Genomic DNA, 26,415 nt, shown 5'->3' with positions numbered 1-26,415 from the left:
ATGGCCTTCCCGCATTTCTCGTGTATTTTAGGTTAAAATGTATATATGTATCAAAAAAACGGAATTTATTTATTAAAAATGTGTATTTATTCTTCCATGTTTAAAGTTCAGTCACCCTCAACGTACTTTTCATTTGATGCAATACACCTATCCACTTTTTCCACAGCGCAAAACAGTTTGTGAACTTGTCAATTTTGATGCCTGTTAGTGCTTCTGCCATTTTTTGTTGCCCCTCTTCCACATCAGCAAAATGAATCCCTTTGAGGACTTTTTTTCATCCGGGGAAACAAAAAAAAATTTTTTCTCAGGGCGAGATTGAGTGAATAAGGAAGGTGGGGCACAGAGGTCATGCTGTTTTTGGTCAAAAACTGCTGAACACTCAGAACGGTGTGGGCAGGTGCATTATCATGGTGGAAGAACCAGTCATCTGTTTGCTACAACTCAGGATGCTTCTTCCACTGTTTGAAAATGTGACGCCACCTTTTCAAATTTTCCAGATAAAAAACTTTGGTTTACCATCTGATTCGGAGAAATAAATTCGAGTGTACTACAAGGGGCCTGCCCTCCAAAAGATAATTTCAAGCTTTTGGGGGTCCCCCCTTTTATTATCCCGAAACTCCCACCTCTACTTCTAATGCACCAGAGAACTTGATGTTGATAGGGTTCCCTTTATGTAACTTTGGATAGAGAGGGGGCGGGGCCTCAGCTGTTTGCCCTGACCCTAGTTTGGTAGGAATGTGGGGAAAGATACTTCCAGTCTCCAAAAACTACAGGTTAGAGTGGGGAACTAGCACAGACCCTGCAGCCAGATTTGCTGGCTTTGAATCCAGCTCTAACACTTTGTCACTCTATGGCTTTGGACAAGCCAAATAATCGCTTTGTGCTTGCTTTACATCTATAAAATGGGTACAATATGGGGATTACATGAGTTAATGTATGCAAAGCACTTAGAACGATACCTGGCACAGAAGTGTGTTATTGTAATAAAAGCTATGTGACATTATCTAAGGGTGTATTGTCGTAACATGTATCGATTACTCATATTGGGAAGGAGGCAGAGTCTGAGTCATTATTCCAAGCAAAGCAGGCAGATATTTCACAGTAAAGCCATAAATCTTTTCCTGGCTTCAAGGAAAGAGAGGTGCTTCAAGGAAAGTATAGTGGACACTGAAAATGCATTCATTTTCCTCTCAAATGCGAAGTTAGATTAGAGTTCATGATAGATATATGTTCTTTTTGTTCCTGCTTTTGTCATAGCAGATTCCTTTTATGTCCGGTTGCCTATAAAACACTTTGTTTGTGCAACCCCAAAAATGAAATTACATTACAGCAAAGAGAGAAACCGGTTGTTTAATTGCAGTCACGTTTATTTGCAGTTTCTATACACACTTTCTAGGTAATCAAACTTTTCTGACACATTTTTTGAGAGAGGTTCACAATGAAACTGTCACCATTTTTACTAAAAATAAATACAAGACTTAAAGTGTTGCACAGCTCTAAAATATACAAAGGCTTGGATTGAATGTAAACGTTGAAAACATCTTACAAAAGAAACCATCTTTGCAACAATTTAAAAAGTTCATATTTACAAATATTACAAAAATACAAAATGGATGCAAGTCCATAAACCATTGTCTTTTCGGCCAGCATGAACTGGTTCTAGTACCAAAATAGTTACACTGTAACCTTCTTCATAGTTTTAAATCTTTGTTAACGATCTAGTTCTCTAAGTGCCACCACTGCAGCAAATGTCCTCACTCACTGACCTTTGGCAAGAGCAAACAGCATGTTTTGTTTGCTACAACTAGTCCATGTCCTCTACTTAGCCAAAAGCAAAACAAAACCAAAAAAAAGCAGAATCCAAAAAAAGAAAAAAGAAAAAGATCCCCACACAACATAGATATGTTGTATAAACATAAAATAACAAAAAATTAGCATCAGTGCAAACAACAGAAGAAAAGTTCAGATTGATGTTCTTCACAATACCTAACGTGTGTATTCTGCTTCAAGACGGCAGTGATGTTAAAGACAGCCCTAAACCATGGTCTTGTTTGCTATGTAATAAAGTCATATATGATATTCCAGATTATTAAGGAATTTCTTGCTTTTTTGCTCTTTGTTACTCAATACTCTTTTCCACAATGAATTTAAAATCCATTTTTATTTGGGTTTCTTTTAAATCTATGAAATATAAAATAGAGAAACTCTACTATAGATTTTTAGAGTAAACAAAATAAGTAAAACTATATTATAAGGGTTAGTTCTGTGATCATTACATATAGAAGGTATCTTATTGCCTCACAATTCAAGTCAATATGTACTTTAAAATATATATGGTACCATTACTTAAATTAATGTCAAAAATAAAAAGGTGACATTTTTATTAAAACCAATTCATATGTTTTCTATTCAAGATTTAGAATCACTTTTAAAGCCCACATACCTTTATTCACGCTTAAAAAACCCCTAACTACACAAAAGTCATACTGCAAACGAACTGCTTTTATGAAAATTACAAAAGATCACCTATTATGACTGGAAATGACAGTTTCTGACCGCATTTGTCTAAAAACTTTATTTTTAAAATTTTGTAAAGTGGAAGTGTACTTTTCAAAGCATGAGACAGATTCATTCATGTTCCCATGTAGTATCAAACCATGCTGGTTTTCTTAACTAATGGGTTCCAATGAGAAATGATGGTCTGTTTTTTTTCAAACCCCAAAACATTTTTTGTTTTAATAAAAAGTATAACACTTTGTAAAATGTTCAAACCCTTTACCAGGTAGCTTATCTATCCCCAATGCATGCGTGCACGCATACATGCACGCGCGCACACACACACACACACACACACACACACACACACACACATACACGCACACACTCTTTCTACACTCTCTCATTCCATCTCTCTCTCTCTCTCTCTCTCTCTCTCTCTCTCTCCCTCCCCCTCTCTCCTCTTATGCCCCTCCTCCCCCAGTACCCATTATACATAACAAGATGACAAGAACTTTATTACAACAATTTGGTAGTGAAAACAAATAGTAGAAGAAGCCAGACATTTTTTTTTTCCTTTCCAAACAAACAAGACACCAACAGCATTCAGATTCTCTAATCTTAATCTATAGCATTTTAGAAAACAATTCTATAGAAAGACAGTATCTTCTTAGACGAGGCTTCCTCCTTCATTTTGCATGAATTAATCCCAAACGCAAACCCCCTTTCACACTTCCTATTTTCTCAACTACCACTTGCATAAGTTTAAAGCCAGCCGCTTGTCAATGTCTTGGTAACCTTGGTGTGTTCTATCATTCTAATCACATTCTAGTCTTTTATAGGTCAGATCCCTTCTTAGTTCTCTCTACTTTCTACCTCTCTCATTCAAAACCTATTCTAAGTACATAGCTGCTTATGTTTCTGACATAGAATTCCAAACATTAGTATCAGTTCATGTTAAAATCAAAGGTCTAAAAACCATTTGCAGATTTCAACTTATGACTACACTTTTTTTCAGTTTTAAGACAAGAAAATTCAAGTAATTTCAAGTAATTCAGCTTGTTTCCCTGCCTTCATTTTATCAGAGCACTTGCCCTGACATTTTCTCTCCCACCCCGCCACCCTCCCCTTTTGCCATCAAGCAGATAATATAGTAAAACCAGACAAAAACTCAGTTGTATGTAGCAATGTGAACCAGAGCTGTTCCCCATTCCCAGATTAACAATGAATATAAATAATGCATATACACATATCTATTTCCCAACTACATTGTTCACAGTGTCATTTCTGTTAATTTTTAGGTAGCATGAATCTCATCAGCACAGAGAGAAAGCTTCACTGAAAACTCATAACAGATAAATCAATAACTCTGTGGCATGCTTAGGTTTCATTTTTGTTAGTTTAAGAACTTGGAGTAATTACTAAACTGTTTAAGGAGTTTAAAGATTATAGTCATTAGAGTATGACTGTTTATGTCCCCAGTAGCCTAATATAAAACATAACCTAAAATTAACTACTGTTTTCCCTACTCATTCTCTTTAAAGCAATCCATTGAACAAATTAAAGTCTAAAAGACACTGTCAAATGCTGTTGTTCAGGGCTTTGTGTTGAGAATGATGCCTTCTCTCAATGATTTTTTAAAATCAAAAGCATGCTTTTCATTCTGTCCAAATTACCACATGTCAAATCACAGCCATGAGTTGCTATTAGCTTGTTTGGTGCTGCAACTTGTCACAAAAATGAGTAGGTCTAAATTTATTATTTTAAATTAATCACATTTCAGTCTATGACCTCAAGATTTCCTTTACTTCACCAGTTGAAAATTCGTATTTGAGATTTACCACTCAGAAATCATATTAGTGGACATTTAAATATGGTATTTGATATGAAAATGGTATTCACAGAATACAGTTATTACATTTTATTTTTGTGTGTTCTATAAACAGTTGGTGTGCGGTAGATAATTGACCACATGTCCACTCATCATTGATAAATCTATTTACATATTTTTATCAAAAATATGGTATTTACATATGTGTAGTTCTTTCTTCTAGATTTTGCTTTAGTTTGTTTTAATGTAAAAAAATACCAAACCTCCAGAGTAATTTCATCTTCTTAAAGAATCATGACAGTGAGAGTTTCACTTTCTAAATAGGCAGCTCTGGGAAAACTTTTTGTAGGTTTTGTGAAAATTAGACATTTTTGCATTCTCTATTATCACAAGGAATGAGATTGGGTAAATCAAACTATGCTAAAGAAAAACAAAAACAGTGCAGCCACTTAAAACATGGAAACTAATCAAGAATTTCTAAACGACTTTCTGCTTCACCAGCACATATTGTATTTAGAAATTCATTGCTAAGCAGTGATGCTACCCCACCAAGTTGAAATTTCTCCCAAGTCCTCTGTTCCATTCCTATATCTTCAAATAACTAAGGATTTTGGCGTTTGACAGGCAGTCTGGCACAGGCAACCTATGATGAGCTCTGGGAGGAGCGGTCGTCGTGTGGGCTCCCATCGGAATTTTCCGTCTCTCCCTCGGAGATAGCCTGCATGGGTGTATTGTACAGCCGGCAGCGTACACTGTAGCGGCTGCTGCTGGCCACAGGAGGGGCCCGGGAACGTCCAACCCTTGCTGATGCTGAGGTGGCAAAATTCTTCAAGGAAAACCCTTCCGCATTAACTCGTGGAGAGCATGGAGAGAGTGGGGACAATGCCTCGGGCCCAGGTGACAACTGATGGGCATCATCAGTGCTTTGAGGGGTCTCTGCTGTGAACTCCCCAGGAGGTTTGGGCAGGATGGGACTCTTCAGGATCTCAGTAGCAGACATGCGGTAACTGGAATCCGAGCGACTGCCTTTCTTGAGGAGTAACAGCTTAAACTCTTCGTTTGATGTGTTAGACTTTTTGGCATTTCGGTAGATGAGACCAGGAGACCTCTGGCTATTTGGGGTCGTCACATTGCTGCTGGGTGAAGTGATGGAACTGGCACTGCTACTATTACTGCCAAGGGAAACTCTGGATTTGCTTCTAACAGACATGTCCCCGGAATCTTTTCTTCCAAGTACTTTCCTCTTGGATCTTTCGAGAACAGAAGAAAATGGAGAAAAATCTCAGCCCACATACATTTTTATGAAACTGAAAGTATTCAGTCACACTCACAAATCTATTTAAAGAGCATTTTTTTTTACTAGTACCATGTTGTTTTGGTTACTACAGTCTTGCTAAAGAGCATTTTAAGTGTATCCTATACAATAGGATACTAAGCATTAGAGCTACAGAGAGGAGTAGTAAGATACACTCCTTGCCCTTGTAGCATTCACAGCTTGAGGGAAATTTTCTGATAACCAGTAGACATAAATTAGGTTCTGGAGATGACTATTTCAGATAATGACTAATGTGGAAGCTAAAAGATCCAGAGGAGGACTTACTGGAATGTTGTGCAAGAGTTTAAAAAACTATACTGCTCAATGATTTCGGGTTACAATGTGTAAAGGATTGCAGCTTTTTCTTATTAAATGTGTCTCTGCAATGCACATGAAATGCTCTGAAGTCTGGAATTAGCTTCCAAATAATACCAAAAGAAGCAAGTGAATGGGGGTGTAGATGAGACAAGATTGGCCATAGTTTGATAATTGAGAGACCTGGGTGATGGATATGTGGGGAGGCGTTAGACTATTCAGTCTACTTTAAAAATGCATCCATATAAAATTTAATTGAATGAATTTTTAAATAAATCCATTCATCTTTGGCTGCAAATACTAACTACTATTTCTCATAGCTGCCTAGGAATATCAACAGCACATTAAGCAGTGAGTCGACTGTGAGAAACTGAATTCTTAGACCATCTCTGGAGTGCTTAAGGTTTTGTATACTGCAAGCTCTCAAGACAACAAAATAATTCTTGTCATCATGATGTAAATAAACAAACAAATAAATAAATAAAGCCTACACAAAAGCAAACCAAGATTACCAAACTCAGTAAGTCTACTGAACCTTAACACCCATCATCATACTATTGATCTTCTTTGCTAAATAAGCAGGCATAAAATCAGTGAATCCTCAGTGTAATTCAGTTCATTGATAAGCATTGTCAATATGCTCTCTTGTCAACTTAAAAATTAATACACTAAAGAAAATGTGAGCTTGCAGTAAGAAACCTGCCTGATTTTCATTCAGTAAAACCTCTGTGGCTGATATCTTTCGTATGCCAGTATCTGGTACTCCAATAGGGTAGAGTTTTCAAACTAACATTTGATTTTACCATCTACCATAATCTAGACACAAAACTCAAATATATGAGCTATAGGTATTCCCACTTACAATAAGGGAATAGCTCCACAGGTTTTAACATACTCAAGAATGCATAGAAAGTGGCAGAGTTGAGTTTCAAATCCAGGTCTTTCTGACTTCACCATTTATGTCCTGTCCACTCTTCCAGATACTAGAATTTGTTCTTTGGAGTAAATATTTGGCTTTTTAACTTACATAGCATTTTAGTAATTTATTCCTGAGATTGAGATTGAGGATAATATGTAGGGGAGAGGGAAATATAATCTGAGCTTACACTAGACCTACAGGTGAAGACAAATAAACTAATGATTCTTCACCCTCTGAGTAGAGAAGTGTGTCTGCTAAAGTATACACAGAAGGTGTTTCTGATTGGCTCTTTTGAAAACAGTTGCTGAACAGCAGTGCTCCTTCTTTATGAGAACCATATTATCAGAAAACAGAAGTTCCTATCAAAAGTAGAATCCCAGGAGAACAAGGCTGTAACTGCTTGCAATGGATTTGCTTCAAAAATGATAACTTTATGAGGTAAAAAAGACAATCCCCTTCTGTCCCTTGGGAGTTCCATATAGGTCCCTGAGGCCTACTGTAAGAAAGCAGTTGAGTTTGTGAAAGGAATAGGTACATAATGATTAGCTAGCTCAGTTGGATATGGGTTCAGTATCCCAGGGCTAGTTCCTGTTCTATTCTTTGGTCACTAGCTATAGAGTATTCTTGCAAATATGGACCAGAGATCATAAGGGTGCATGAGGGCAGATGATAGATTGTGCATTCACTCTCCAACATAACACTTTCTTGGAAAAGCAACCCAGAAGACATCCCTTATTCATAGAATATAGGCATTAATTTTGAAGATTAAGGCCTGTACTATTAAAAAGATTTAAGTTTTAAGAAGAATAAAAGGAAGCAATTATGAATTGTTCTGAGCTAGGGAATAGGTAATATACTGTCTCGTCTCAAACTTGGGGATCTGATTGTTTTGGTGAATCAACTTATGTTTGTCTCTGCTAGTGTATGATTACATCTGTGAACATAGGTTTTAGGTTCAAGGAATCATTTAGTAGTCAGAGATTACACAAGAGTTTGATCTTTCACTCCAAGTCATTTAACTGCAAATTGTTTTCATAGAAAAACTTGTTCTAGAATGTATTTCCTGCAGAAAAAAATATATCTTCCATCAGCAGTTCTTATGAAAGTCTCGCTTTGGAGGTTTATCTAAGTATATATAAAGACTCCTATTTTCCAACTTGCATATAAGTCTACCAATTTGATTTGGAAACCTAATTCTTTTTTGCTTGCTTTATTTCACTAAATGTAGTATTATAAGTATGAGAGGCTTTCCTGTATTTGTGTGTGATGAGAAGCACTTTAAGAAGCAAAATTTTTGTTATGCTTTTGTTCGGGGGGACTTGGTAGTGTTGCCTCACCTGTGAATGACTGCGAATAAATCCTCAGTTGTTCGAGGTTTGTTTGGAGACACGAACACACCCTCTGCTTCTGCTTGAGAGTCTTCACTAAGTGGTGAGATGATGGAGTCATCACTCGGTGATGATTCTTAAAATAAGAACAGAAGCATTTTAAAGAGGAAGTTTCTCAGCACACCACTGTGCTTCACTAACTTAGGGAACAAACAGGTGTTAACTCGCTGCCATTTTTTAAAATGAGAGAGGAAGATCTGTCAAAGCGTGGTCCCTCAGTATCAAAAGGTTTTATCTCAACTGTTTTAATAAATGAAGAAAATGGTGGAGGGAAATCAACACCCAGGGCTGTAGAGTATTGTGTGGAATATAAGAAAGAAAAAACTCTAGGAAGTGCCGTGAGACACATTTCCAATGTGACAAATGTATCAATGACTAACCTTTCAATGAAGCCTCATCCACACTTCCTTGGGTCTCCTCTGCTCTGCTGTTATCAGAGGCACTTTTGGCTGAAATACCTGAAGCAATATTTTCCTGCTCGGAACATTTTTCAGGGAATGAATTTACAGGTGATATCTCTGATTCATAGCTGATAGTCCCAGGCACTTTGTCGTGGTGGCAGCTCAGAACAAGTTGATGCTTAAGTTGATTGCTTATGTCTGTTGTTTTAGTTGGTGAATTTGACTGAGATGTGATTACATCCACAGATTCAGGTTGTGCAACTTCCTCCCGATCTACAGAGGATGCCTTCTGTAACTGTTCTAGGGTTCCATCGGGACCAGCTCCATGTTGTATTATTTTACCATCCATATCATTTGGACGAGCAGCAGAGACTCTCTGAAATCCTTCTGTGGAAAAATTACAGTTTTTACTTGGTGTGTTTTCTGGAATGGGCTCACTTTCTGTAAGTATTTGGTCTTTCATGATATTTGAATCTAAAAGATTGCTACCAGCTAAGGTTACACTTTCTGGATCACAATGATTCTTCACATCAAAAGTAGAGTTTTTTTCTAAATGTAGTTTATCTGGTCCCACCTCGACTGCAGAAGAGTCTAAAAAGGACAGTATGGTATCTTCAGTGGAGTACTGACGAGATATTGATTTCTTCACTGTGTGTGGCCTAACCTTACCTGGAGACAAGGCAGCCATCGTGAGAGTGCTTTCTTCTAAGTAGGGGAGATCTGTCCCCTTGCCTTCTTTTTGCTTAACTTCTTCAGACTTATTGATGGACCTAAGGTTAACAGATTTCAGGACTGTCGGTGTAATCGCAAGGGATGGTGGAGGATTCGACCTTAGTGTTTCTCCTATTGTGTTCTGCTTGTTATGGGTAAATATATGCAATGGATGACGGTGATGGAATGGTTTATTCAAAACACTATGAAGAGCACTTAGGTCAAGATGGGTAGGAGGTATAATTGGAAGTTCAAGATCTTTACTCAGTGACATAGTTCCATCTTTTAAAGAGGGTTGCTGTAGTGAAGATTTCCTTTCTGGGACTTTAGGTTTCCTTTTGCTACCTCCAGGAGACAATGGACCTGAAAAGAAAGCTGTAGGGAAAGAAGATGTTGGCGTTTCAGACTGACTTGAGTAGCCACTTGATGGAGATGCTAAGCCAGCCAGCTTTTCTGGTGAAGCCAGTTTAAACTCATTGTCAACAGAAGGAAGAGATGGAGTGGTGGCTCTTGATTCTGACTGGGATGTTTGGGATTCAGAGCTCTCTGGAGATTTGATGCATTCAATAACTGTGGTACCCGTAGCAGTGCTTGAATTAGATAGAGATCTATAAGGATCATTTGTTTTCAAGTCATTTAGGAGCCAGAGGTCTGCATAGTGAGTGGATTCAGCACCTTCATCTTTGAATGGTGGAATATCGGAAGTGTCTAACTGAGGTTCCTTAATGCCATGTTCACTCTGGTTTACCCAAGAAGGTTCCTGTTTGGTGGGAAGATTGGCATTTTCCATTCGAGAAGGTGTGTTGGAGAAATCAAGAGGCAGCTTCATTTCTCTGGAACTATGAGACAGGTGCTGACTACTGCTTATCTTTGGTTCTTTCTTCTCAGAAATATCTGTGTTTCCATCGGACTTCCTCAAAGATGAGGTACGTTTAGGTGGTGTTGGCTTTGCCTTTGGTTTCCTGAAAGAGATACTTGGTCTTCCCTGCCTCCTGTGGTCTAAGTAGTCCTGCCAGGCACAGTCCGGAAGACCAGGAGGAGCCCCAACACCCTGGCCATTCTCTGAGCCCAGGGCTGCATAGTGACAGACATAGCTCTTATTACCTTTGAGACCACAGTCAAAGTGCATGGAGGTATAATATCCTTCTGTGTCTACTGAAAAGTGAGAGCTAGTGTCTGCTTTGTCCGATGGAGATTTTTCCAGAAAGCTGTCATATGTGGCCATGCTTGTGAAGCTTGGGCAGCCCAGGCTGTCTGCCTTGGGATGCTCAGGACTAAATTCCTGGCGGCAGGAGGCATCATGATGGTGGTGTAGGTAATTCCACTCACTGTCACTTGTGTTGCTATTGTTGGGGTCATCCAGCAGATCCGCGACAGTGGAGGTAAATGAGTTTGCCCGGTGGCCTCTCACTTTATCCAAGTGGTCATTGTACTGCTCTGTCACGAAGACACTGGCATCTTCATTAGCATGAGGGGCTGTATTTAGTGACAACTCTGAGTCACAGTGTGAAGAGCCAGTAAGGGGAGGAGAAGCTGCAGGGGGGATTGTTTCTGAGGTTTGTGAGGGGCACGTGGAGCTGCTCCCACTCCAATTGCCACTGGATGACTGGTGGTCATCTTTCTGGTCCATGTGGCTGCTGAGGAGGACACCAGCTGTGGAGATGCAGTGGATGGGGCTCCCAAAGGTGTCTGAGTTGGAGGAGATGTCACAGCTGCCAGAGTCAGCAGCCATTCGGGACAGACGTGACCTCCCTCTCTCAATTAACTTGTGCTGGGGGCTGTGAAGATGTTGAGAACAGGCCAGGCCCAAAGTAGGCTGGTGTTCCTGGGCACTCGGACTGCTTGGAGCCTCACTGCAATCATTAGGGGGTCTTTCATGGTCACCCACAAAAGGCTCTCCCTCTTCATATGCTGAGGGTTTAGCACCAACTTTGGGCTCAGCATCCCCACCTCTGTTACCTTCCCGGGGAAGGCTTCGAGATCTTGTGCGGCTGCTCACTGCAGTAGTAAACATGGTGTCTCCTTTGTCTGCCAGGGCAGAAATGTTGCCAGCAGAATGAGAAAGGGTAGCTGCAATGCTTTGACCCCTTTGAGCTCTGATTCTCCTTCTGGATGGGGCAGCAATCAGAATATCCTCAGTTTGGCACTCAGAGTCCCTGGTTCCAGATCTCCTATTGACAGTGTTGGAGGGGTCTGGGTTCGTGTGCACAATCACATTCCTTTCCCTGGCCACTGGTGATTCATCCGAATCTACAACATATGGAAAGCACAGTGAGATATTTAATGCACCAGCAGGCTAACAGACATTCTGAGAGATGTCTGCAGATCTGTATGCTGACAGGTTATTGCTTTTTTATTTTTACAGGGAAAAAAATCAATATATAGAATTAGATGGATGTAAAAATGCTTTAGAGGATTCCCTTCCCCTCTATATATACACTAGAAGAAGATATGCTTTTATACCTTTTTTGAATTGTCTCTCTCTTCACTATGACATTAATTTGCTGCAATAAGTGACTACTTTTTAAAACTAAAGTACATTTTACTTTTTTGGTCACTATGCTTCATTTTTATTTTGTAATACAAATGTAATGAAATAAAAATCATAGACCATTATAAAAATAATCCTATTTTTAAAAGATGCTACCATAATAATATTAAAAAGCAAGCAAAAATATGATAAATACATTGAACAGAAAAAGTGACACCAAAAGTATCATAATATCAATATTCAATATTTAATTGTGCAAGCTTGAAATTTACCTCTTAAAATAATGCCATAAAAGTATATCTCTTTTCAAATAAAGTTACAATTTTTCAGAATAACACATGTATTGAATCTGCTACTTTTTATTCACAATTTCCACCTTAATAAAACTTTTAAAAATCGGCTAAAGATTACATTTTGGCCATGAGACCTGAATGTGTATGCCTAAATCTATAAGGTCAAAACTTCATAGTCAAGAACAAAGAGTTAAAAAGTAATACTACCTGACTTGCTGAATACAAAACAAATACACACCATTTAAAAACTTCTACAAGTTAAAAAGTTTGATATTTTAAGGAAATCAGTTGAAGGCTAGCTTCTATTTCATCTCCTAGTAATCTGCACTAGACGGAATGATAATCATTAACATTTTTTATACCACACCTATTTCTTGTTGAACTCTTCTGGGGATACCCGAGATAGTTTTTCTCCTCCTCAATTTTCGTCTTCTCTGTAGTACCGATTGTGAATGAACAAGAGAGCAGCGTATACTAGCCTCTCTGTCAAAACCAACTCCTGCAACCACAAATAGGTCTTATTAGCCTTTAGAATTGGCAAACACATATTCATATGCTTGGAACACAGTGATGTTTATTTACTGGAAGTAAGAGTTTGGATTAAACCTGTGAACAAATAATAAGAGAGCCCTTATTCAACCCTTATTTAAATTATCCGATAGTATATTAAGTTTTACTTCCAAATGCAGCTTTCCACAACAGCTTGCACTTCCTCTTCCAACCAAAAAAAAAAGCAAAGAAGGAAAATCAAAAGAAAAGGAAGAGAAATAGACATCAATAAATCACTCTTGCACAGAAATGACTCTTAAAGGATTGATAACCTTTAGTTACTACAATTTGCTGGTCTTTTTCTGGGTTCTCTGAAGCTGATACCTTTGCACAGTAAATCAGTAGCCAAGATGTTAACCTGAATTAATCCAACTAACATATTCTAACCCATTTCTTCATTAAAACTTCTTTGTGAGTTTTTTTTCTCCACTTCCCATGTCCAAAACTTCCCCTACACACACACACACACACACACACACACACACACACACACACACACACACACACCACAAAACTTACTGTGAGGAAACTCAACAGCCTAAGGATTTTTTAAAATCATGTGAGGAAACTCAACAGTCTAGGGATTTTTCTAAATCATGTAACTCTGTCTACTTTCTTTTACTGACTAAACTAGATGCTTTCTGGTTTAGCACCAAGTGTCTTACCAATATAAAATAAACATATAAGACAACCCTCAGTTCTGCACTTAAATTGATCAATCTACTTTCTGTACCAACTACAAAGTTAAAATGCTCAGTCTTTATGTGTTTGTTTTTGTAAACACAGGGGGAAACCATGATGCTTGTTAGTTTCTCTCTCCATAATCACATGGTTAACACTACATACACTGTTATCAAAACTCGAATGATGAGAGGGGAGGTGAAGAACTTAAACTTGTCTCACACAGGGATGCATCATGGATTTTTCAGAGGGAGCTTAGCTTCTAAAAGTCATAATGCCATGCTTTGGAATTTGGTCATCTCATAATTTATCCTGATTGTTAAGCAGAGGCTGGGTGGCATATTAAGTCTTGGTTCAGCATGTAATGAAGCAGTTGAGTTCTGCTTAGAATCACAGTGCCAACCGTTTCTAGAATTCACTTTGAAAAATCTATACGAGATATCACATGATGAATAATTACAATATTACTGGATAATTCTTACTAATGGAATTTTCCTTTCTTAATACCAACCAAAAATTAAAACCCTTCATTCTAATTTAATAATTGTAGAACACATGGTATACAAACACAGACATTGTGTTATGTGGACGTCATTAACAACGTTCTCATTAAAGCCCCAGAAATCAACATCTGATCTAAGTTTTAGTCTGAGAGTTCCTGAAATAAAGCTGAAGGAAAAACTGTTCTTTTTCTTTTATCACAAAACAAGAGCCCATCATCACAATACTAAACTTGAAAACAAGGTTTTACTCACAGTGCCATGAAGAAAATGAGCACTGCTAATAATCAGATGTTTCCAGAACTGAAAATTCATTTAAAAGGGTGCCAAAATGTTCTATTTTGGCAGCTGAATTCCCCTAATATGTCTCATTTAGATTATGGAGATCAAATAAGGGCATATCTTTAGAATACTTTATTTCACAAGTTGAACAGGTCAAGAGGAAGATTAACTCCCAGCTCATGACTGACCAATCAACTAGAACTCTTATTTCTCAGGAGAGAAACAATATCTGTCTCAGAAACCTGGTCCATTTGCACCCCACTTCATGTACAAGAAATATAATTGGGATTAATAATAGCTGTGTCCAACATGCATCTTGAACAACCTGCAATCTTTAGTCACATGGAACCAAGATGAAAATCAGTCATAACATGACTTTTTGACAGTTGCAATATGTAAAATAAGTTAAATGTAACTATTAGAGATGTTTAAAGAAAGCCCAATGGATAGAATATTTAATTTCTATCTTTGAATGTTACAATATTTTATAATACTATTTTACTGACAATTAAGATGGTCAGCTCCAATTCTGTAATTTACAATTATTGCCAATACATTTTGAAGAAAAGTCTGGCTAAGCTTCCATTCTACCTTGACTAACATTCAAACTCTCAACACACAGACGGAGGAAATAAGCAAGTGAAAGGAAGACAGACTTTCTAGTTTTAGAATATAATTCAACCTTCATCTTGGCATCCATATATTTTTAGGTCAAAAATCCTCCAAATCAATATACAATTCTAAATGGTCTTTGTAAAAAAGCCCACCTTCATCCAAAGAAGCATGAAAATAGATTTTCTAGTTGTCCTACAGGACCGTTACTTGCAGTTTGAGAAGCCTGGGGTTGCTGTTTTCTTTCTTGCAATACCACACATCATTATCAAATGATTAATCACTGCTGCTTTCTCCTTTGTTTCAGTCAGCTATGGCCAAAGAGCTATTTGGTGACTTTTTTTCATAAGAAACTGTCCATCATTTACATAACAAGTGACCCAGCAGAAAACATGTAAGTTGATGTTCAAAACCTGACAAAAGCATATTGAACATCTTTTGGGTTGTATTTTGATGGGAAAAGGTATTATTTGTTTACTAAATGGTATTTTTAGCAGCACAGATTTTAAAAATATTTAATACACAGAATATTCTGACCCAACTGCCCCTAAGAAAAAAACCAGAACGATACCAGTGACATTGATGGGAATAATGCAAGAAGAAATCACTTGGGCATCTTGTTTCATCTTCTCCTCTGGCGTTGGGAGAGGTAGTGCTTTGCTCCAGTTGGTCTGCTTGTCCAGTGTAGAGGGAATATTGTGTATTGGGTTTTTCGGCCTCTGCCCTAACATGACATCTGTATCTTCATCCTCTGGGGGATGGGACTGTAAACAAGGTATAATCAGAGTCAGCCATTATATCTTATACATAAGCACACATATAAAGAAAGTGTAGATAAGAAAAAATGAGGTCACAAATAAGCTTTTAGAACAAAAGAAGAATTCCTAGAAATAGTTAGTAAACACAACTAATTGAAAGTATTATTTCCATAGTCAAGTGACACAAGCAGAAAAAAATGGGCTAAACAAACATGCTTTTTATGTGAAATAGAATTAAGAGGAAAGCTGGGTAGTCAGAAATCCCCAAACTGTACACCAAAGAAAACTCTGAGTCTCTAACTTGGTGAAAGATAGATCCACTTTCAAGCTATCTATCTCTCCATAAATTCCAGTAGAAAGTTTTGAGAACTCTAGATGACTAGGATCAAAGGAAGAGGATGAGTTAGATGCCTGTGAAAATGTTCATGTGGTACATATACACGATGGATATTATGCAGCCATAAAGGACAAAATTGCGGACTTTGCAGAAACTTGGATGGATTTGGAGTCTATCATACTCAATGACTTATCACAGAAACAGAGATCTGAGTACTACATGTTATCACTCATAGGTGGACCCTGAGCACCTGTCACAATACTACACAAAGGGGATTGGCAGTAGTGAGACACTGCGGGGGCGGGGGAGGACACATAACATCATTAAGGGTACCTGATCCTAATCCAGGCAAAGTGAGGTCCAGTGGGAGGCCCAAAACTTCACCTGTACCTAAACTACTTATGTAAGCAATCGTGACTTTTACCCTACAACTTCAAAAATTAATTAATTAAATTTAAAAAAGAAAAGGTTCAGAAAACAGGACAAAAACCTAGTCATAAGACATTCCGGAACACATCACTTGAAGGACAGGCCAACCAAGTCTGAGAAGCTAAATTAAAACACAAGGAGTTAATTTCACTTCAGGACTGTGGCATTTGTGAATAACATTTTAAAAACTCAGTTTCATCAACACTGTATATACATGGAAAAGCAAAAGTGAAGAATTTCCTCTACCAACGACAGTGGAAAATACAAATGCTGTTACTGGGAGAAAGACTCAACTGTGTTTCTTTTTCAGATTTGGAAGGGTAAAACAGCCCTAGTTTATTTTCTTTTAGCTTTGTGGGGTGAAACTTTTCCTCCAGCTGTGTAGTTAGAGGCTTTGATTTCTATACGGCGTTTGAAAACTTTCCATCTAAACTTTTGATAAATATTAATATTGTCTAACTTTTATTTCAGGGTTGGGCTCCTAGCCCAGATTATTAAAAATGCTCCAGCCCAGTTTTGATGTTAGGGTTGGGTTTCAAAATCAGATTATTAAAAGACATGGTTTTCATCACTGAACCTAGTTTTATTTCTTTACATAATTTGGAGGAAGGTGGATATCTGTATGAAATCAATAATTTTCCTCTTATTCCAGTAAGATTTTAATAATACTCTGCCGAAAATGATCCTAAAATTAGGATCATTTTTAAAACCCTCATCTTTGCGTTTGGAAACGTCATGCCCTGTTGACTCAGGATTTTACCTATTGTAAAATGAACTGTTCTCGGGTCCCCTTACAGAGCAGAGCTCAGAGCCACTTGTTTAAACTAACTCCCAGCATTTACTTACCTTGTCAGAGGTTTCTGCAAAGCCCCCCAACACACCCAACAGGATACAATTCCCCTCCCTTTGTGAAAAATGTGCTCGCCATGAACGTTTTAGTAAAATATTGCAGCCTTCTTTCTCTCTTCAGCTTTTGTGCAGATTCCCAGCACCGCAAATAGCTCAAATAAAGTTCGAGCACAAAAGATTTTGTTTCCTAGGTAACTTCCAAAAAGAAAAAAAAGTGTGGTGCATGCAGAGAGAAAGAGAGAGAGAGAGAGAGAGAGAGAGAGAGAGGGAGGAAGGGGAGGGGGGAAAGGGAGGGAGAGGGAAGGAGAGGGACAGAGAGAGAGAGAGAAACCCCCACCAGAGACCTCATTTTGTAGGCGATTCCTTCCTTCCTTGAATAACAGTGGACTGAGAAACAATGAAAGGATAGTGACCTGACTAGGCTCTGACCAGCAGGCAAAAGCACTTTTTATTTAATGGTGACAGGGACAATTGGCTGCCAGAGAATTTTTTTTTAAGAAGCTTAACCTCTACAGCTCTGATAAATACTGGGTGAGCTGGAAGCTGAATTTTTTTCCTCTGGACTACAAAGTCCAAGAGCAGTGTTAGGTGATGCCCATACTGAATAGAACCTCCGTTGCAGTTTGCAAGGGGTGGGGGGAGTGGAGGGAGGAGTAAATGGGGAAAAAAGCCAATGACATGATTGTCTAAGTTATATTTTATTTAATTCAAGTTAGGAAAATACCACTTTTGAAACTGATTTAAAAGAAAAACTGTTAGTTGGAAACAAGAGTCTACAATAAAGTTAAAAGAGAGAAGAAAGGGTGTCTGAAGAGAGTGGGATAAGGCCGTGAAGGAATGTTCTCAGAACCAATACCTTTCTACTCCATGGGGTCATGTGGCAACACTCAGTGGGGGAGGGCGAACGGGTGCTGTTAAACTATGAACATGAAATGCAAAAAAGAAAAAATTAAAAACGTGCACACAACACACAGCATACCCAGGTTAGGCCAAATCTATGATACTAATGCATGAATATACTGGGATAACTCCCTTCCTTCCTTCCATTCATATTTATTTTTTGAGAGGAGGCATAAATAGTGGTTAAGGGCACAGACTCTGAAGCTAGACTGAGTTCAAATTCTGGCTGCACAGCTTATTTTCTGTGTGTCCAGGGGCAATTCCACAACCTCTCTAAGGTCAGTTTCCTCAGCTGTAGTAAGATAGGGAAATAATAGCATCTTCCCTCCAGGGCTGTTGTGAGGATTAAGTGAGTAAATATATGTAATATACTTAGAAGAACCTGGGCACTTAATAAGCGCCATACATTAGTGTCAGCTACTACTACAACTATTATTATTAAACTTATATAGCTGTGAAGTATCTGTGCAAATATTTCTGCACATCATAACTTTCTTATCTTTTAGATACCAACCTCATTTGCTAATTTGGGAAAGATTGAATTATTTGCTTTCTTAGAATGATTTTACTTTCCTGTGAACTACTTGAAAGGAAATTTTCTATGTATAATTTCCCCACAGACTGTCCAAAATTTGCTTTCTTCCTCATATTCATACACTATATTTGGAGCCAGGGCTGGTTTCATGAGTGTGTGACCTGTGCAATCCCATAGAGTCTCGCGCTCAAAAGGCTCCCAACACTTGGTTTCATGCTGTGCTCCCGCTGTCTTGAAATTCTTAATTTTTGAGTAAGGAGCTCTGTGGCCCCATCAATTATACAGCCAGTCCTGTTTGGAGAATACTTGTAACCAGAAACCACTTTTCATGATCTGCTGACAAAGACACTGAAACTCTTTAAACTCTAAACCATATCAGTTTTGGATTCAGTTAGACCTATATTATAGCACTTACTCTACAGCATGGCTTTAATGTAACATGAATTAAACCCGAATGTGTCTTTTGCATCTGTTAGAGAGTAAATTTCTGGAGGTCAGGAGCCATATTTAATTTTCCTTTTAGTCTTCTGTGATGCCAGTAAAGTGCCTCCCCATTGTAAGAGTTCAACAAAATATTTGTGCACTTGAATGATACCAGCTCTGTGAGTTTTAACAGTAGTAGGAAATCCAAAGAGAGTAATGGGCATGTTCAAGACCTCAGGAGGAAGCAGATATCAGAAGCCAAGGGATTTACCATCTCGTGCAAATAGGTGGAAAAAAATAGAGGAAACTACCACCACCCTTGGTTTCATCAGGGGTACAGTGTAGATGAATGCCAAGCCTAGTTATACCTAAGCCTATGGCAGATGAGCATTTTGGGGGGAACACTCAAGGTCTAATTCTATTCTAAGCTGCTAAGTTTTGACTGACTGAGTTGCTCATTAATTTTTAAGCAAATCAAATGTCCTTTCTTCTGGCCTGGTTAACTTTGATCTAAATCTTATTTAAGACTAATGATTTTGTAGGGTCTATGGCTCCCTCACTGAAAGTGACCATTTTGACAGATGTGATGTATGTGGCCTGAGTTCAGACTCTAACCTAGTTCTCTCCTAAGAATCTGTCATAGATAATGATGTGGCAGTCTTAAGTAAGACACCAGGATGTGTAAACTAAAGAGAAAACTCATGGAAGTTGGGGAAAGTGAATCTGAAAGCAAAGCTTATGTGGAAAAGGAAATTGCTTCAAAGAAACCAAAGGCTTTGGTGTGTCATGAAAGGATTTTCAAAAAGTTACACAGTCAGAAACTGCAGGTCAGAAAAACATATTAATGATATTAATATTAACACATATATTTTGGTGGTGTGTCTTAAATCTCCTGTCAGCTCTCCTGTAGAATATTCTTTCCAGGAGTGATGGGTAGAAAGTGAACCTTATTTTTCATCTGTTTGAGAAACCCACTCACCTCATTAAACGACATCTCTCAATGATAAGGATGACAAGTCAGTTTGGGTCACTATGATTAAGTCAAGGTCTCCAGGGTTACAATCCAAAGCAGACTCTTCCTCAGCTAACTGCCCTCTCAACTATCTTGATAGTAGCTTCAACCTCCAGCTAGTGAGGGCTGAAACTAGGAACTCTTGAGCTTGGGTGTGAAAGGATTGGATTAACAGATTAATCCACTTACACACAAACACTAGAGTCCCTGCAGATATTGAGAATATTTAACTTTATAATATTGAAACAGGCTATGGTTTTATTTCTTTCATGAATTAACAACTGCCTTAGTATAGTGTTTTAAAGCATCCTCTTCCCTGAGTGTTTGGTCAAAGGAAGTAAAATCGCTCTGATTAGTTTTTTAGATGTTGAATACAATAATCAGTTCATAGAATATATTTTCTAAATTATCTAAGGAATAAAACTGCAAGAGATTTGCTATTTCGGGGCATCTCTGCATGGCCCAGCATGCCATTCCTTAATGGGTGTTGATGAATGTATTGGGTTAGGAAAAGTTAAATGCTAACCAAACTAGTAAGAACAAAATTATTCTTTAACAATTCTAGCCGGGCTCAGTGGCTCAGCCTGTAATCCCGCACTTTGGGAGGCCGAGGTGAGTGGATTGCCTGAGCCCGTGGGTTCGAGACCCGTCTGGGCAACTTGGCGAGACCTCATCTCTACAATAAATCAAAAAATTAGCCGGGCGTGGTAGCACGCGCCTATAGTTCCAGCTATCTGGAAGGCTGAGGCGGGAGGATCACAGGAACCCAGCAGGTCGAGGCTGCAGTGGCTGGGAGTGGCCACTGCACTCCAGTCTGGGCGATAGAGTGAGACTCCAACCCCCCCAAAAAAAAATTCTATTTAAATGAATCATAATGCTTTTTCAGGGAAAGACTGACTATTTATTGTTCATAACTCTATTTTTCCTGCCTCAATAGTGTTCAATAAATATTTATTGTACTTCTAGCACCCCCATGTGCATGGGATAAGTAAACAAAAATCCTCTACTAGAGAAATAGCATCAAATTATTTCCACCCACATGTAATTTTTCAGTACAACATCCAGTGCAAAGTCAAAGATAGCAAAGCACAGAGGAAATAAGGCAGCAGGTGAAAGAAGCATCTAAAACAACAGTTAATAAAAGCGGACACACAGGGACTCCTGATTTTGGAATCATCATTCAGTGCAGGAGTAGCAGTGAACAGCTTTGGTTTCCCCAGAATAAGTGTGGAAGAAGGATTGTTAGGTGAACACTCATTCATTCACTCAGTAAAGGTTATTTATTTGATGAGAGTCAAATCAGCCCAGTAGAAACAAATTGTCAGAGTAAAATAAAAGTAATTTATCTCTCATGGGTCTATGCATGTTCACGTACAATTCTTTCAACTTCTCTGTACTTTTGAGATTTTTCACAATAAAATACTGAAGAAATATGCAAAAAGATAGTAATTCCTCCCTCTTTATCCAAGCTCCCATCCTGGAGTTTCTACCACTAATTTTGAGAGGCTTCAGACTCCAAGTTGCAACATATTAGCATCAGCGACTACCAATCATGCTCATCTTGTCCCTGACAAAAGATGTTGCTTTGATACCTTCACACCATTTCTGTCTCTTCTGGCCTCTTCACTTATATCCTCAAATCCTTTCCCTAGCTTTCTGTGAGATCACTTCAACAAAGGCCAGTGTTATATTTATGACCAGTGTTCAGAATGAGAAATAACAAACATAATACTCAGAAGCAGCCAAAGAGATTTCTTTGGTAAATAATGGAAGAATATTTTTCAAACCCCAATTTTTTTGTGGTTTGTGTGTGAGAAAAGTTCATTACTCCACTGCCGTGTCTCTGAACAAGCATTTCTCCAAAGATTTCAAGACTTTTCCCAATCTTTCTCTTACTGCCAGAAGAAAAAATAATCTCTGCACTCCATATTTTACTTTCGTTGGGGTTTCATTTTATATGCTGATGGGGGCTTATTTCGCTTCAAAACTTTCCAAAAGACATCTGTTAAAATGTTGTGGGTATTCCAGCAGGAAATGTTTTGAAAAATTGGCTTTGGTTTGTGATCTAACCGATACCACATGGCACTTATAACCGTCGACTTTCAGAGCTGATTTATTACTATCATGCTGTCTTAAACATGAGCAATATTTACTGGAGACTGGGTGTTGTGTTACATTTGTACACAAGAATAAATCCTTAACGAAATATGTCCATTGCAAGCCACATTGTTTCTAGTGAGGTAATATAGGCTTTTATTTTTACTCTACTGTAGGGTTTGGTTGTCCTTAATCCAAGTCCCTGCATTTGTGCACATACTATGGCCTGGCTGTGAGATGGAGGAGACCCTGTCTGCCTCAGATTTTCCTGCACAGGAATGTGTGTGGATGTGTTGTACATAAGCATGAACGGTTTTGATCTTTCTCAAATGCTTAAAGAAGTCTGACAATGCCTTCTTCACATTTCACTCTCATTTGAGACTGTCTCAAAGTCTTCCACTGGCTAGCACTGTGCTCTTACCTTTCAAAAATGTTTAATAACATCACTTTTAATTCATTCTGTACTTCCCCCTTCCCCTCTCCTATACTCCAGCATTCACCAAGGTGAAAAATCATGGGAAAACAAAATGAAGAGGTAGGTCGAAGTTCACGGGGCATCCTATGCTTTCTCTGTCCTAAGTCTATCTTCCCTTTCCAAATTTGTCCTTTGTTATCACCCTTTCCCAGGCAGTCAGGGCCTTCATGCTTCCCCAAACGACCTGAATGCAGCACCCCTGTCTGGCATGCCACCCTCAACCCCAAGTGCTCAAACCCTTCATGCTGCACTCCCAGCCAGCTGGCAAAGTAGAAAGAAGCCTACACAAGCAGTGTTATTAGGGTGCTGAGAACTTCCTGTGAAAAACCGAAGAAAATAAGTCACTGCAGCAGAATGCTAAACAATGATTGTAAGCTGGGGAGAGAGATATTTGGAAACAGGTGCCTACTGAGTTCTTTTAACTACTTTATGCATTAATATTTATTTAAAATACAAAAACCATAAATATTCATGCTTTGGGAAAGTGCCCTTATCATTGATAAGTCTGCTTTTTCAAAACATACCGTTATTTCCTTTTTCTGAAAGATACAGCCACCACCACTTCCTAAATTCCCCTGAGAAGCGTTTAATAAAAGAAAATATACAAAAGCCTCAACGTCATTACTCATCAGAAAAATGTAGAAGAAAATCACAGTGATACACTACTGTAGACTAGAAGGGCTAAGATGAAAAATATTAATAACACCTAGTGTTGAAAAACGTGGAACAGCTAGAATTCTCATAAATTGCTGGTGGGAGTGTAAAATGATGCTGCTTTGGAGACTGGCAGTATGTAATAAACATATGTCTACACTTTAATTCCCTCTTAGGCATCTGGAGTTCAGAAAGGTTGGTTTTAAAATATCTTACATTTTTGTCACAAAAGCCTTGCACAAAAATATTTATAGCAGCTTTATTCATAAAAGCAAACACACACACACACACACACACGCACACACACACACACACACACACACAAATTCCACAACTAGAAACAATTCAAATATCTACCAATAATAGAATGAATAAACAAATTGTGGAATACTGTATTCATACAATGGAATACTACATAGCAATAAAAAAGAACATGCTATTGATACATTCAATGCCGATCTCAAAAAAATATACGAAACAAAAAAAGCCAGACACAAGATGTTTTGGGTATGAGATTCATCCCTAGTGGGCAAAGTTTAAATGGCAATGATAATGGTGAGGTTTTCACCCGAAGAAAGGTTTTCTGAAAGAGAATGTATAACTGCAAAGCATCTCTCTCTCCTTTTTATCTCAGTTGGAACGGAACAAAAATTCTTAGAGTAATGGAATGTAAAATTATTTTATGTGTTTTAAAGTTCAGGAACACTTTGTTTAACCGCATCCTACTAATGAAGCATTTTAAACGTGCAGAGCATACCAAAAGTATATTTTGAGGTATTTGTGGAAAGTAGTACCCACATGAATGGAAGAGGGCTACAGGAGCCCAGGATGGAGAATACTTCCTGCTGACTGGCCAGCACAGTCATTTGTTCTTGGGAATTGCTCTATACTGTCAAGAAAAACACAAAATGAGACCCACTAGACCATGATCACTGTGATGTTGATGCCAATGAGTGTCTTATTCATCCCCTGTGGCCAGCTTTGCCAATTAGTGGAGCCACTGCCCAGGGTCACTCAGTTCCATCAACCCTCAAAGGTTGCTAGCACCAAATAAAAGATGAGTTAGGGAAAGGCAGGACAGGCTTTGAAGTGCAGGAAAGAAAGAGTCTTTGAACTGCTACAAACAGCACAAATACCCTCTCCCAAATCAGAGGAGCTGGCAGTGTGAGTCAACAGATTAGCCCAGGAGGGAGGAGAGCACTCCTCCATCACCCTCAGCTGGGGGACTCAGATGAGTGTGGTAACTAAGAAGATGTCACACACTGGGTCCCACTCCAAAGGAACCTTTGCACTGGTAACTCAGGCCAGTTGTGGCAAAAGTTCAGCAGGGTCTTACTTGACCTTACCACAGCACATTTTTTAAAAGTAAAAAAATACATATTTTTAATCACATATGTATATGACATTCTCACACACAAACCATGCACATTCTGCCTTTACTGCTTTTCCTCCTTTTTAATTATAGCTTTATTAATGTTATCACATGTATAGACTCATGTAAACACTGCCACAATCAGGATACAGAACTGTTCTATTACTCCCAAAACTCCCTCATGCTATTCCTTTATAGTCACGACCTCCCCACATACCTATCCCTGGCAGTCACTAATCTGTTCTCCATCACTATGGTTTCATCTTTTTGAAAGTGTCATATAAGTGGAATTATACACTAGGTAACCTTTTGAGACTGACTTCTTTCACCCAGAATACTGCCTTTGAAATACATCCAAGTTGTTGTGTATATCCATAATTCATTCCTTTTTATTGTGAGTAGTATTCCATTGTTTGCCTATATTTTGAACAGTGAAAAATTCTCAGGGACGCAAGAGAATGTCAACCTGAGACTATTCTGTAATGATGTGTACAGACAAGTAATTTTATTGAATGTTTTACAGCCAGACTAATATTTAAAAGAGAAAGGAAGAATTCCAAAACTAAACTCTGCAATGAGAAATTTTCTTTATTGTTCACAATAGTTAATATGAACCAGACTCATTGACTAATGCTTTCATTAGCTATTGTGCCGGTTACTAAACTCTTGTCTCTCAGCTCCAAACCTATTCTTCTGTACTCTGCTTTATGATGCTGGGTCTCTGCAAACATTTCTTCCTTGCTGGCTGTTCCTTGTTGGGTTCTACCAGTGGGGGGGGTGCAAAAGGGAGACTAGAAGGCTGGAAGATAAAGAAGGGACATACTTCTTGGTTCTGTTTCTGTTAGCGTCATCTCAGCAATGGTACTTTGCCTTAACCATGGCAGTTAGTTTCAGCTCTCATTAGTTTACACACTACCAGAACTAGCCTCACTATGCCCCATCAGAGATGCTAGACAGACTTAGACATCCAGTGTCCCTTTCTCATATATCTAGACTTCAGCTCTGTGTGGTCCTTCTGAGCTCCTCACCTCACCTGTCAGGCAGTGCCCTCTACTCAAAGGTCTGGGTCCCAGCTCCTCAGGGACTTCTGAGCTTCAGAGCTTGAGGCTCCAGGCCATGGCTTCTCTCCAGAGGTTTGGGTTCTAGTACCTCAGGGTTGCTCCAATAACTCCAACCCTTTTCTTCTGTTCCTCCAGCCCTAAGAATGTTAGCTGCTTGTTGCTGTTATTATCTTGCTGTCACTTCCATTTCCCTTTCGCCTTGCCAGTCTTATAATAATGTCCCTTTACTAAATAATCTGTGTTAAAATTGGTGTAGTTTTTGCTTTTCTGACTGAAGCCTGACTCATAAGGCACAAACTGTCAGGCTTTTACCCTCTGGTTTGTTTGTGACTGAGGCACCTAGGGTTCTTGCTTACTCCTGTTCCTGAGTCCATTAGGAAAATATAAATCAGTGTGATGTGGGGTGTCAAGATGATAATGATCTCTGTAGCTTATGTCATGGCAGAGAGGAAAACTGAGATGGTCTCAAAGGCAAACTGCTTCTGATGATCTTTCAAAATGTGTACAGAGGGAAAAATAATTTATTGTGGACAATACCTCTATCATTCCACATGCTAAGCCAAAAATTTCACTCCAAGAAAAATACCACACTGGATTAACAAATGCAGTTAACAGCACCAGCTATTTCCAGCCCGTCTCCAAGATCCATCTCCCTTCTCCAAAGATCAAAAAGGTGAGTTAAAAGAGAGGTGTAATACACATCACCACTTCTGCAAGCTTATATTTGAG

At 38.6% G+C, this 26,415-nt stretch overlaps 1 protein-coding gene across 2 annotated transcripts in view; it reads right to left on the bottom strand.

Annotated features, from left to right (window-relative positions):
- Positions 1-2,979: 2,979 nt before the first annotated feature.
- NHS (NHS actin remodeling regulator) overlaps positions 2,980-26,415 on the bottom strand; it is a 372,316-nt gene continuing 348,880 nt past the window's right edge. The window contains exons 4-9 of one of the 2 annotated variants that reach the window (XM_008056100.2): positions 18,014-18,076; positions 15,356-15,548; positions 12,528-12,659; positions 8,645-11,626; positions 8,214-8,340; positions 2,980-5,577 (exon numbers count right to left, since the gene is read on the bottom strand). In XM_008056100.2, coding sequence (XP_008054291.1) covers positions 4,971-5,577; positions 8,214-8,340; positions 8,645-11,626; positions 12,528-12,659; positions 15,356-15,548; positions 18,014-18,076 — 4,104 coding nt within the window. In that variant the 3' untranslated portion in view covers positions 2,980-4,970. The remainder of the gene's footprint in view (positions 5,578-8,213; positions 8,341-8,644; positions 11,627-12,527; positions 12,660-15,355; positions 15,549-18,013; positions 18,077-26,415) is intronic. The other variant, XM_008056101.2, reaches the window with a different exon arrangement.

Source organism: Carlito syrichta, unplaced genomic scaffold (assembly GCF_000164805.1).
Source record: "Carlito syrichta isolate Samal-C Ts95f unplaced genomic scaffold, Tarsius_syrichta-2.0.1 Scaffold302109, whole genome shotgun sequence".
NCBI lineage: Eukaryota > Metazoa > Chordata > Mammalia > Primates > Tarsiidae > Carlito > Carlito syrichta.
This window is presented reverse-complemented; position numbering and strand designations above follow the sequence as displayed.